General features: G+C 32.0%; 2 protein-coding genes across 3 annotated transcripts in view; one reads left to right on the forward strand and one right to left on the reverse strand.

Moving 5' to 3' along the window:
• Nucleotides 1-13,899, reverse strand: part of LOC130644476 (uncharacterized) — a 60,516-nt gene that overhangs the window by 24,089 nt on the left and 22,528 nt on the right. For both annotated transcript variants that reach the window (XM_057450105.1, XM_057450104.1), the window contains exon 2: nt 4,327-4,651. In XM_057450105.1, coding sequence (XP_057306088.1) covers nt 4,327-4,651 — 325 coding nt within the window. The remainder of the gene's footprint in view (nt 1-4,326; nt 4,652-13,899) is intronic.
• Nucleotides 2,568-12,290, forward strand: LOC130644477 (ADP-ribosylation factor-like protein 3). The gene is made up of 8 exons (XM_057450106.1): nt 2,568-2,746; nt 7,766-7,909; nt 8,326-8,386; nt 8,809-8,864; nt 9,083-9,133; nt 10,072-10,170; nt 10,954-11,040; nt 11,902-12,290. Exons 1-8 carry the CDS (start codon nt 2,744-2,746, stop codon nt 11,938-11,940), a joined length of 540 nt encoding a protein of 179 aa, XP_057306089.1. The 5' UTR covers nt 2,568-2,743; the 3' UTR covers nt 11,941-12,290.

The following is a 13,899-nucleotide window of genomic DNA, read 5'->3' on the forward strand; positions in this document are numbered from 1 at the left end:
AGTGGGTATTATAATAGTAGATAAAAACACAAAAAAGTTTCCTCTCTATAGGCCGCTTTGAATAGGTGTCACAGGTGCTTAATCCAGCATTTACAGTAATAGTAAAATTAACTAACACAACACTTATGTCAATTTTTACAATAATGCAGTTCTCACAGTTACGAAATGTGCAAAACTCCTGTGGTCTAAAGGTAAGATTCTTAACAATAACCTCATCAAAACTACGTTTACAGTGTTGCACAGTTTCACATTACGGTAACATTCTTGTATATTCAATTGAAAGATGGAACGATCAAAGGAAAGATCAAACCGTTTATAAATGATGTAAATTTCACAATCAAACAAACTTTATATCTTCTTAGGTATATGGGAAATCCATTTCCAGCACTACAGATAAAAATTTTTAAACTGTCAGACATATAATACAGTATTCTCTCCATGTCCATGCACCGGCTGTTTTCTGGTCAAAGTCTCATAAAAAATTTCCAATTAGTGGACACTCAATTAGCGGACACTCAATTAGCGGACACTCCGATTAGCAGATAAATTTTTTTGCACGAAATGGCAACGACAGGCTTTTTTTTCTCTCCAATTAGCGGACAGTTCAAGAAATTAGGGAACAGCATACAAAAATAATGAAAAATTGAATCATTTTAAAATATTTATTTTAAACACTTCGAAACTTTTACATGAAATGTCGGCTTTTACAGCTTCAATTTTTTTCGCAAACCAGTCAATCAACTTTTGTTGTCATAAAACTTATATAAAACTGGTATTTTCAGACGATATCCACCCTCTTTCCACAAACCTCAGCCGTATTGAAGTGTTCGGGACTCTCGAAACATATTCCGAATATGAAGAGTATATTGATTTTGATGTTGAAACGTGTAGTTTACTCTCTGCAATCAACAATGATGAAGTAGATTGGAGAGTGAGTTCAGTAGAAAACGGTTTTGAAAATGATGACGTTAAAGAGAAGATCACCACGCATGAAGCGCTGACCATGATTGATAGATTTATAAACTTGAAAGATTTCAATATAAAAGAAAGAACTTCTTTATGCTCACTTAAAGACAGACTTGATATTACTCAAGTTTCTTTTAAAAATATTTTCGTTAATTTAGTTGATATTATGATGTTGATTTTTTTGTTATTTTTTAAAAAAGTTATATTACGTTCAATTTAGTTGTTTTCTTCCTTTTTTGTGCCTATAAGTCCAGCGTGGTACCCACTAATTTTTTAAGTTACACATTTCGTATACAAAATCGTATTTTCCTTGAATTTCGAGCTTACATTGCAAAACTTTACAAAAAGTGGACACCTCTAATTAGCGGACACTTTGTTCAAGCACCAACGGTGTCCGTTAATTAGAGAGAATAATGTATATGGAATATCAGTCACCGGCATGAGAGATACGGAAATTATAACTGCCGAAAATTATGACCTAGTATTTGATGTCACATGCTAAAGGAATTTACTTACAATCTGGACACAAGATGGTACGAAGCTTCTTCTGGGGCTAATATTTTGCAAATTTAGGCGCCTTCGAAAATTCTTTTTGGGCCCCGTTAGCGGGATATCGCAGCTAAGATTCGGCCTCCTCCTCCTCTCTTTTAGCGGATTTCCGTCTGTGAAATACACACATTCGGATAAATCTTGGAAGGCTCAGGGGCGTGTTTCGTAGATAAAAGTTATCGGAATTGTTGACAAGAGGAATTATGCTCACTAACGACGAAGAATTTTCAGGCCACGAACAAATTTTTGAAATTTCTCAATCCTTAGCGGATTTTTTTCCCAAACTTTAGACCCTCTCCCCCCCTTAACAGCGATATCCCGCTAATGGAGCCAAAAATTTTTTTCGAAGGTCCCTTAACGATGAATATCTTGCAAACAAATCGAAACAAGTATAAAATAATATTATACTTGTAATAAGTACAACACTCTGAGTTGGATTAACAACCTACTGGCTAAGAAACTTAAAGGGCCCATTTTTTCTAACATGAGTAAAGTGGGCACTAAAGGTAACCAAACATTCTTCTGTTTATTTCATAATCATCAGCATCATCAGGTTTTTCAAAATAAACAAAAGTGAATATAATATATAATATATAAATCCTTACACAATAAGTATTACCGTTGAGTAGACATTCGAGCTAAAATTTTACAATAAACACAAAAAACGAGTAAACCTTGCCTTCCCAACCATCTCAGGTGCCAGCCACACACATTGTTTGTACTCAACAACCAGAGTTTTGCTTTATTATGGGGAGCATTTTATTATTATGCCAAGTAATGCGCGCACGAAATATATGTGAAAACAAACGGGGTGCGGTTATCACCATTATCCAGCTTAACAACCAAAATTCTTTCATTGTTTCTTGTAAATACATGTTTTTTAAAAAAAAACACCTTTAAAAAAGGTAGGGTATCCAAAAGGTATCCAAAATTTATTGTTATTTAAAGATATGAAATCAAATGCGTCTTGTACTAAAAATAGCAAAAAAATATAAAACAACAATATTTGACGGATATACATTTGTACTGTATTGGCACCTTAAGTCTTACGGGGCCACCCAGGGATTAAGACAATTTTCACAACATATCCAGCGCTCAGACATTGTTTACCTTCACGCTTGTTGGTTGGTTACGAGTGAAAATAACTATTTCTGAGTATTTTAAATTGGTGTCTTGCATGTATCAAACCATTAAATAAACCTTGAAGTATTTATCAATATTCTTAATCATGGTATGTGTTGCTATATTTTTGTATTCTGTTCCTGTTCTTTTCGTAAACAAAAGGGAATTACTAGCTAGCTAGCTAGGCTTCTTATTTTTTCACATATGATGTTAGGGTTAGTACTGAACTATCTAGCTATGGTTAATACTCTTTTTTTTTAAATGAGGAAAGGCACAGTTGTTTTGTACCGCTGATTGCCTAGTAATACCTATGTGAAATTATAAACTTCTACAGTCCAGTCCAGATAACTGGACTGTTACCATAGAAGTTTATGATTTCACATAGATGTAAACGCATGTGTACGCTCAAGTTTCACACCATTTTCTCTGAGGCGGTAGTTGTTTGTCTTTGTTTTTATTAAACATCTTGCGAGTCTTGTAAGTCATTAACCTGCACGTAAAAAACAAAAGATTCTTGAAGAAAAAATACCTTATTAACTGTGTTTAACTATTGTTAGACAGTGTGAACACATAACCAGTCCCGTTAGCATAATTGCAAATGTTATCAACTCTATCAATGTGACACGAAGAGCCATTGCTAATAGTTTTATTAAATAAAAGTTTTGCATGGAAACTAAATAAACAGCGAGAAGGCATTGTTGGCTGTGCGGGTAAAATAAAGCTTTTAAGCGATAGAAATAATTATATTTTAACAAAGATTGAAACTTTAATTAAAGAAAGGCTTTTTTAGTTTGCGTTTTAAAAGTTTAAGAACGAAAAGCTGCAATATAATTGTTTTTTAGATCGCGTTTTAGAAGTTTAAGAATAAAAAACAGCGATAAAATGTTTTTTTAGATCGCATTTTAAAAGTTTAAAAACGAAAAACCGCTATAGAAAAGCTTTTTTCAATCGTGTTTTAAGATTTTAAAAACAAAAAAGGGTGATATAAACGTTTTTTTAGATCTCATTTTAAAAATTTAAAAAAGAAAAGTGGCGATAGAAAAGCTTTTTTCAAATGTATTTTAAAAATTTAAGAACAAGTGTTTCCATCTTTTATTTGCGTCAAAATTTTTTTTTGTTCAGACACTTTCTTTTGTATTAAATTTAAAAACACAAATTTTTCTTACAATTTTGTTCTCTCAACAACGTCAAAAGTTATATTTTTAGATTTATTTTTTCTATACTGAAATTTATTTGTTTTCGAATTCTTATCGTGAAGGGAAGAGTCCCGAACGTAGGGTTTTTCCGTTTACGTTGTTAAGCGTTGCTTTTTATAAGGAGAACTTTTAAAAGTTTTTTTTTTTCTCGGCTTAACGTCCGTTTTTCATGCTAGCATGGGTTGGACGGGGTATATTAATGACCCTCTTCCAATCTGATCTAGACTGTGTTAGATCTAAACTCAACTTCCTCTGTATCAAGTCTGTCCTTATAACCTCCTGCCAAGTCTTTCTCGGTCTGCCTCTGGGCTTTGCCCCAGGAACTATCAAGTCTCTACACTTTCTTACCTAATTATCCTCCTCCATTTTTTCCAAGTGCCCCAGCCAATTCAATCTTCTTATCTGGATAACATCTTTAATTCTACGGAGACTTAGCCTGCTTCTTAGCTCATCTGAACTCTTTCTGTCTCTCAGACTGGCATTACACATCCACCTAACCATTCTCATATCATTTCTTTCTAAACGGTCAAGATCTTCCTGCTTCACTGCCCATGTCTCACTACCGTACAACATAACACTTCTTATACAGGCCTCATACAACCTACCTTTTACCTCAATTGATAGGACTCTGCTAGTCAACAAAGGAAGTAACTCTCTGAACTTTTTCCAAGCAGAACCTATCCTGCAAGTAACACTTCTTCCAACACCCCCTTCACTGCCCAACATATCAACTAAGTAACAGAAGTTCTCAACTATCTCTAAGGAGCCACTGTTGTACATCATTGAAGCTGGAAATACTTCATTCTCAATAATCTCACCTTTGCAACGCTTGCATACAAACTGAATGTCAGCTCTTAACCTTCCACCAATACTACTGCATTCCCAATGCTTTAAAGTCTGACAAAAAATTGAGTTACTACCAACCCCTTTCCTGCAAACTCCACAAGGCCACTTTCCAACTAAAAGGTCACACTTGGCTGCAATGCTACTAATCATGACTTTAGACTTTGCTGTGTTTACCTGTAGCCCTTTCTCTTCTAGTCCTTTCTTCCACTTCTCAAACTTTTCAACTAATTCTTCCATCGACTCTGCTATAAGAACCAAATCATTTGCATACAATATCTCACATGGACAACCTGTTCTGAACTCCATCGACAGCGCTTCTAAGACTAGAACAAAGAACAAAGCATGTTGAATGCATGTTGAAAATTATGTTTCGATGATAAAGAAATATTAGTGTAAGTTTTAAAAAGTAGCAGAATTAGTTTTTTGTTAAATATTTAGACCATTAGATTTGTTGTTTTTTAAAAGAGCTTGTGTTTTTAAAATATATTTAAAATCACGTTACTTTAATTAGTTTCATTGTTAAAAAAAAAAAAGTCAATGGTCTTCATGTTTAATTTTTTCTCACGCAGAGTATTGTTTATAAACCATGTTTCTTGCTATGCTTTTGTTTTTAACACAAAGCAATTATTTTGCGTGATTTAAAAGGAACTTGCTATCCTATTGTATTTTTGAATGAAAGCAATTATTTTTGCAAGTTGAGCGTACGCGTATGCTTACATCTGGACTGTACTGTAATCCATTTTGAGGCGATAGCAACACCAATACACGTCCAATTAGTAACATCTACGTTTAATCATCTGGACTGTACTGTAATCCATTTTGAGGCGATAGCAACACCAATAAACGTCCAATTAGTAACATCTACGTTTAATTACGGACACAACGTTTTTGTGCACCAGCTATATTCTATTTATAAGCAATATTTTTAACTCACAACAAGTTTTTGTTTCATTTATGTGTCCGTTATAAGTAAAGATTTACCCAACGGAATATTTTTTTTTTAATACAAATCATTTGCGTTAATCTTTTTTATTCAACCTACAAGTGTAACATAAGTGTCACTTAAAGGGATCTGAAGGTATTTCTACAAGTTAAACTTACCTGAAAGATTTTCATAAGAAATTCCCAAAAGACATACAGTACCCCTTGAATGTTACTTTACATATACGCGAGTTTTACGACCTCCTGTAACAATCTTATGTCTACATAAAGAACCTTCACATATCTTTTGTTTACACACAAACTTAATTGCTTTCTATTGTTATCGTCGTCCGCGAGTCAGAACAATAAGATTTGTTGAATCCTTTTGTTGTCACATATATGCATGTTATTGTTTAAAAGTGTTAAAGATCACAAAGGCTATTGAAATATATTATGTTAGAAAAATGATCGAACATAACACGTTAAAAGCATTTCTATCACCATTTTTCGTTCTTAAACTTCGATCTAAAAAAGCATTTCTATCAAAGCTCTTCGTTCTTAAACTTTTAAAACTCGATCTAAGGAAGCATATCTATCGCCGCTTTTCATTCCTAAACATTCAAAATGAGATCTAAAAAAGCATTTCTATCACCGTTTTTCATTCTTAAACCTTTTTAAGTAAAGTGAGTAAAAACAATAGATACTTGAATCTTTGTTAAATTTTATTTTCTTTCGTTGGTCTTTTGACGACTATAGCAATTAAATACAACAATGGGACACACGCAGTTTACACGAGCTAATTAAATTTCGCGAACAAGACATGAAAAAAAATTCAACATATTTTTCAAATCGATCCCAATAAAAATTTTTTAATTTTTGTATAAAATATTTTATAGGGATAGCCGTCTAAGCAATAAAACAAAAAAATAATATATTAGCATCAGGTTTGTGCATGATTTCTTTTATTTCAAATTAAAAGGATTTATTAGCTAGTATAAAAATTTTAATGAAGATTGCCAAGATACTGGTTGAGTGAAAAGACAATAAGTATTTAAAAACTTAAAAAGCTAAAGCTAAAGTTTTTAAAAAAGTAAATATATCATTGGGAATTTCTCATGCAAATCTTTTAGGTGAGCCCAACTTGTGAAAGTACCTCAGGATCCCTTTAACAATTCCACGTCGCTTGTACACAAATGCCATGGAACCATAATAAGCATTTATCACAGCCAATCCAAATTATTCCGTTGCAAGCAACTGGTGGGTTTGGCCTTTTACATATAGCACAATAAGACCCATGCTCAAATTCTACTTCGCTGCTGCTCTCAGCCCTTAAAAATTGACATTGTAAAAATACAAAATGTGGCAGTTGCATTTGTAAAAAAAACTTACAATTTGTTTCTATTTTTATTATTTACACAACCCACAATTTAAAATTCCTATTGTTGGTTTCACAAATTTCAAAACTCCTTTTTAAAACCCTAAATGCTTTATTCTACATCTTCAATCACATCTTAATGTGAGCATAAGAAGCAAATATCATCTTCTTTAATAAAAAGGGATCATTTTCAATAATGATTCAACATTTTAAAACCATCATAATGAGATCATAAAAGCAATAGCATTGCTGTAGATCATTTTAAACCATCAAGTTAAAATCGTAGAAAGTGAAGACATTGCTGAAACATCCTGGGCCGATACGAGATGAAAATAAAGATTTTTGTTTGAAGAAAGGTTTAAAACTTTTGTCAAAATATTTTTGGATTGCAAGGAAAATATGATGAACTGAGGGATTTGCTTATTAATAAAAAATTTGGTATCTTTTACAAGCTTACTACCTTTAGGGTATATTTCTGTAAACAAAAACAAAAAAGTTTATAAATTTAGCAAATAATATTTTTTGATCGCTTAAAGTGTAGGTGGTTGGATCCCTTATTTCAGTGTGGAGGGTTTCATCAGAGGTCTGACTAGATAAAAAGGTAATGAAAACCATCCATTTATCTGCATAGCATCAAGCTTTCTGGTAAAGCCAAGTTTTTTCCAAGATATGAATTTGTCAAATATACAATGGAATCTGTAAGGGTGTACAAAGTTTAGTTTTTTATTAACGAAAAAACAAGTAAAACAAATGCCAGATGAATGATCACATCCATGCTTTTATGTTTCAGGGCTTGCTTGATCTTATTAGGAAGATGAAACAGAAAAACAAAAAAGAACTTCGTATACTGCTGTTGGGACTAGATAATGCTGGCAAGACAACCATATTAAAATCTCTTGCATCTGAAGATGTTAGTCATATAACACCAACACAGGTAAACAGGTTACTTTTAGAACAGTTTAAGAACATAATGATTTCAAATTCATAGTGTAGTGTTAATAGAAAGTTTGCAAAGCAATTTATTATTCATTGTCAAGGCTGGTTTCTCCCGAGAAAAATTATTTTTGGTTCCCTTTTCTTTTACACCCCTTCTCCCCTCTCTTTTCTTTTACACCCTTCTCCCCCCTTTAAGACTACTTTTTACTTAAAAAAATCTCTGTTAGAAAAGAAGAATACTGTCTGCAAATTGATTGATTGTGCTGCTTATTTTATTAACTTTTTCTTCTTTCCCTGTATTTAGATAATTTGGATCTTTACATTAGAGTTAATTTATAATTTCTATCCTCTAATTTCGCAAAAGTCTTTCTATGTAGAATCGAATGACATGTCTAAGTTCACATTTTTTTGCAGGGCTTCAACATCAAATCTGTGCAATCACAGGGGATTTTGTTAAATGTTTGGGATATTGGAGGTAAAGACTTTATATATAAATGTTTTGTCTATATATGTATGCAATGTTTATAGTTTGTTTGTCATTAGCATAAATATAGTTTCAGTTTTACAATATTTGGTTATTCTTGGATAAGTGAGAGTTTTTTTGTAATCTGTAGTGACTTCAGATGTTTAAAAAACGTATAAACTTGCAGAAGAAATTGTTTTGTGCAGCAAAACTTGTCAAATTTAAAAATAACATTTTTTCTTCAAATGTTGTTATTTACAACGGTGGGAATAAACTTTCACCAATACAGAATTTTTAAAAACGATTTTGTGGTGAAGATCAAGGAGTGAAAGCTATTTTTACAATAGGTAAAATGGTGTTTACATTGATCACTTGTCACTTTTTAGTTCTTTATAGTAGCTAGTATTGTTTTCTACTTCATTGTTTTTGTTTAGGTCAAAAAACTATCCGACCATATTGGAGAAATTACTTCGAAAATACGGATGTTTTAGTAAGTCTACAATGATTTATATTATAAAACCACCTAGTCTTTAGTGTAACAGCTACTAAATGATTCAAAACAATATTGTTGCCTTACTCAGGCCAATTCCATTTGTTAAGTTGTACATCAAGACATAAGGATTGATGTCATAGTTTGTTAGGCTAGTGTTCTTCAGTTCCTATAATAATTATGTTATATCATATCGAACCACCTTTTCTTTCTTGCAGATATATGTTATTGATAGCGCTGACAGAACAAGATTTGAAGAGTCTGGCATTGTAAGTGTATTTGTGTATTTCCCTCCCCACCTATTATGCTGGTTGGTATATCTGTCTTACAACATACTTTATATGTTCTTTGTCCAGGACAGAGTTTTCAAGAATTAATAAGCTTAATAATCGCGAGTAATAATATTAGTTTTCTGATAAAAACAACTACTGCTATGTTAACAGAACTGTCTTCTTATTATAAGTGTAATAAAATTAAAGAATAATGCTTTGGAAGTTTGCGAAAGGTAAAGGCTGTAATAGTGGCTGTAAGGTGCTGTATAGTCTTATTTAGCATCCAACACGTTTTTTTTATAACCACGCCATTTTTGAACAATAAATTTTAATTGAATCGAAAAAAGCGAGTTGTTATAATCTTTGTATTGTTGATAATGTTTTACTATCGTACAATCTTGCTAATTGCTCAGTACCTGCAGTTTAGTTAAATAATTGCCTATATGAGTCACAATTGCTTGAGCAACTCTTAACAATAGTTTTCTTTCTTACCAAGTCATTTTTGGCACTTTAAATTCAAGTTAAAGAAAGTAAAATTATATCTTTAAATGTTTTTGCATTTTTTTACCTGGCTAAGGTATTGATTTTTTGTTCATATTGGAGACAAGCGAGGGAAGTTTAATCTCACGAACCCTTAACACGTAAACTAAACGTATGAACTAGCAACTCTCTTAGTCTTAACAAAAATTTGCTAAGACAAACAAGATATACCATGGTAATGAAAAATTAAGGGCATTACAATGAATTTCTTTTGCTATTGTTGCATTGACTTAATTTGGACCTGCTCCAGTACCATATGTAATCTGTGTTGACACACATTTTAGCCCTTTTTTGTGTGTTGACAAAAAAATGTGTAAATATTACGAATTGAAAAACTAACTAATGCCTCGATTACATTTATTTGTTGTTGATCAAGTTGTATTATATTTTTTTAGCAACTAGCAGAATTATTAGAAGAAGAGAAATTAGCTCGAACTCCATTGCTGCTCTTCGCAAACAAACAAGATTTAATGAATGCAGCTCGTTCAACTGAGGTAATTATTTACGTGAAAGTAAAGGGAAATTATTTTACTTCTTCAACATAGGGAAAATGGACTTTTGTTTAAAATTAACAACTTTTGTTTTAAAAAAAATGTAGAAACTTAACATAAAAATTAAGGAAAATCTTTTTTTTTAAGCCATTGCTGTGCTCGGCTAATTGCTGATTGCTATACACTATTTCTCTCTGGACTGATTATATTGCACCCTAGTTTTAACAGTTAAGTCTAAAAGTTGTTAATTTTAAACTTTTTCCGTCCATTTCCGTTATTTTGAGAAAAAAAGAAATTCTTTTGATTACCTAGACACGGTTTCTTAAGAAGCACTGTTCAACTTTGGTTTATATAGCCAGCTTTTTTTTAGCTTAAAATAAAGCGGAAACTTTTGTGTCGTAGCTATTACCAAAATTTATTGTTAAAAATGGCTATTTTAAAAATAAGGAATTTTACACTATTGGTCTTAGGGCCAAATTTTAAATTGGATATCTTAAGGACAAAAGAAGTTTTCAAAAGACTTGTTAAACGTCAATTTTCAACATTATTATCACCTCAAAAAATCGCATTTTTTGATTTTAACAAAATGTGGTCACTTGTTGCAAAGTTGTCTTGGGACAAATTTAACTCTTCAATCTTGTTTTCAGCCTTGTCTTTCTCACTTTGATTCTGTTCTGTGTTTTTAGTTTTGATTCTGTTCAGTGTTTCTAGTTTTGATTCTGTTCTGTGTTTCTAGTTTTGATTCTGTTCTGTGTTTCTAGTTTTGATTCTGTTCTGTGTTTCTAGTTGATGGATGGGTTAAATTTAAATGCAATCAAAGACAGACCATGGCAAATTCAGCAATGTTCAGCACTTAGTGGGGAAGGGTTAGCAGTAAGTATACTCTTGTTGTCTTGCTAACTTTTTTCTCGGTATATATAGTGCTCAGAGTGTGTGTTTGGAAGAATTCAAATCTTAACCCTATTTAGACCGGACCTCCCTCTGAAAGGAAATATTGTCACTTAAAAACGTGGCACAAATGTTTGTTTGTGCATCAAAGAAAAAACGTTTGAATGGCATCATTCATCAGATATTTCTGAACGCGAAAAATTCTGAAACAAACTTTGAAATGGGAGAAACGGTTGCAAGCGTTTTATAAAGGACAAATTACTTTAAAAGCTTAAAAAAGCTAAAATATAGTTTGGAAATGTTGATGAAGATTTTTTGAAGAAGGGTATTGTCAGATATTTTTTTCTGACTGAACTACCAGTTAACCGCTGAGTAACCATCACAAAAACCTCTACCAATTTTTTTAAAATAATAAAAATGATAACAAAATTGCCAAATTTCAACCTGTAAAACGGTGCGCTTAGAAGTTATTTTATAAAAATTGGTAACCCCTGCCCTCAACTCAATAGCCAACGCTGTTTTCATGAAAACGAAAGTACTATACAAAATAATATCGAAAATTCGACTAGAAAATTAATGTCTAAAATGTTTTTGCTAGTATCGAAGTACTTTTACAGATACCAGGATAGGTTCGTGCTTAGTGTGACCAAACATGATTGTGTATCACCTGTTTTTAAGACAATGTGTTTCTGAAAAGTTGGACATGTCCAACTTTTGAAATCTGGACAAATTGACAAATTGAATCAAAAAAAGGTGAAACATGGATTGGTTAACAGAATGAATCGTGTATCGTTCGCTTTAGCAGTATCTGATGCATACAAACTGTAATCTCAAATTTCCTTTTAGAATGGTATGGAATGGATCAGAAAAAACATAAAAAGCTAGTAATTGTAGTTGTCTGGTAGTTTTTTTTTGTTTTTTTTTAACTGTAATTTATTTGCAAGAAATGCAGGAAGATGTAAACCACTTTTGTCTCGTCTACCGGCAGATTTCATGTTTGCGTTAAAGAAAGCGCACGTGCTTATTTTGCCATCAAAGAAATTTCTGATAATGTATTGTAGATAAATTTTTTTGATTTAATTAGTTAATTTGTTGATTTATCCAGAATTTTTGTGTAACAAATCTCCTGAATGATATAAAGAGACGCCTTATTACGTGAAGTGTCATCACAGGCCGATTGATGTTAATTTGATGCTGGAATTATGCTTAAAATGATAATATATTTATCTTTTAAATTTTAAACGTATTTGTTTTGCGTCCTAGTTAAGCCTGGCCAGCACATCAGTTTTGAAACCAGCTCAAAAGTTTCTTTGTCCATAGTTCATAGCCTTCTAGCAGTTTTTAGTGAACTGTTATGTTGTGGTGTTTTGTTTTTAAACTTCTGGAATAGAGAAAAATGTGTTCTGCTTGAAACACCCAATGCATATGAGTTGACAGGCACATCCACTTCAGTCATCGGTTATTTGTTGTCATCTTAATTTGACAGCCGGTTTTAAGGAGAAAGACGATTGAAAAGAGGTTTTTCCTATAAGACGAATATGTGTTAGAGAAAGTTAAAGAAATTTTTTGCCCGACAAATTTAGAATGCTAAAGATAAATTATAATTTTAAGTGGTTGTTACCGTCTACATAAAAATATAAAATATAAACAAGACAATGCAAAAGATTTCTTTACGGACGAATATTTTGTGCGACGAAAATTTAGACCGCCATTTATTAAGATGTATGTTCATTTTATAAGCAACTAAGGAAGAGATAGGTTAAAATCTGTTAAACTGCTATGCAGCCAGCCTAAAAAGTTTGAGAATTTAGCAATCGGGGCTTAAACCTGGATAGTTTTATATTTATTTAAAACATTTTTTAAATAAATATAAAATAATTACTAGTGTCAAACTAGAATCTTGGAAAAAATCAAATATTAAACTGAAGCTAAAATTTGATCCTAGAAAATGAGAATAAAATAAAAACACGAAGTTGCTTATCAAAAAACGTGTGTTTTAACACGTGCAAAAAACTGTTTGCATAACAGATTGTTCTTAAAGATGGCTGACTCATTGCGGGTGATGTTTTGATGTGAAAGTTTTCTAAAAAAGTTTTTTATAGAAGTTTCTTTCAAAAAAAGCTCTCCAGTTTTTTTCTATTAGTGTGTGTTTTTATGTGCCATTGTTTTATCTTATTGTGGTAGACCTTTACTATATTGGTCTCTTTGGTTTGAATTTTTCAACTTTTGTTTTCAGTAGGAAATTTTGTTAACATAGATGAAGATTATTGAAGGTTTTTTTTGGCAGGCATACGTGAATCATGCTTGCAAAAGTGCTTAATTTTCGTTAAAATTTTTGTTTTCGACCTGAAGTAATAAGTTCTTTTATTTTTAATGAAATTTCTTTCATCATGTAAATACGATGTTCATTAATAATTTCTCATATGCAAGCATTGTCATAAATTTTTTGTAATTATGAAGCAACACGGAGGGTCCTCTGACACTCCTGCTATTTTTATAGTTGGAATATCTAGATTTATGATAAATTTATAAGGCATCTGGAGGAGAGTTTATAAACACTCCTTCCTTTTTTTTCACATTACGGTATTTACATATGTGGTTAAGTACAGTTTCAGTTAAGAAAACATGCTAATATAGGGAGAGAAAAGTGCGGTAGGGCTGGCGTGAACTAAAAGAGTTTTACACTTTATAACGAGTTTGTGCCTTTTAGAATTTCGCCTGGTGTGCACCAGCCTTTGTGTATTTTAAATCGTACGTTAATCTATTGTAGTGAATGTTTGACAATAAGTTGGTTTCTATTCGCCAAGACGATTTAGCGCTTTTTGCGATTGCATTTTACGTAAT

Source organism: Hydractinia symbiolongicarpus, chromosome 5 (genome assembly GCF_029227915.1).
Source record: "Hydractinia symbiolongicarpus strain clone_291-10 chromosome 5, HSymV2.1, whole genome shotgun sequence".
NCBI lineage: Eukaryota > Metazoa > Cnidaria > Hydrozoa > Anthoathecata > Hydractiniidae > Hydractinia > Hydractinia symbiolongicarpus.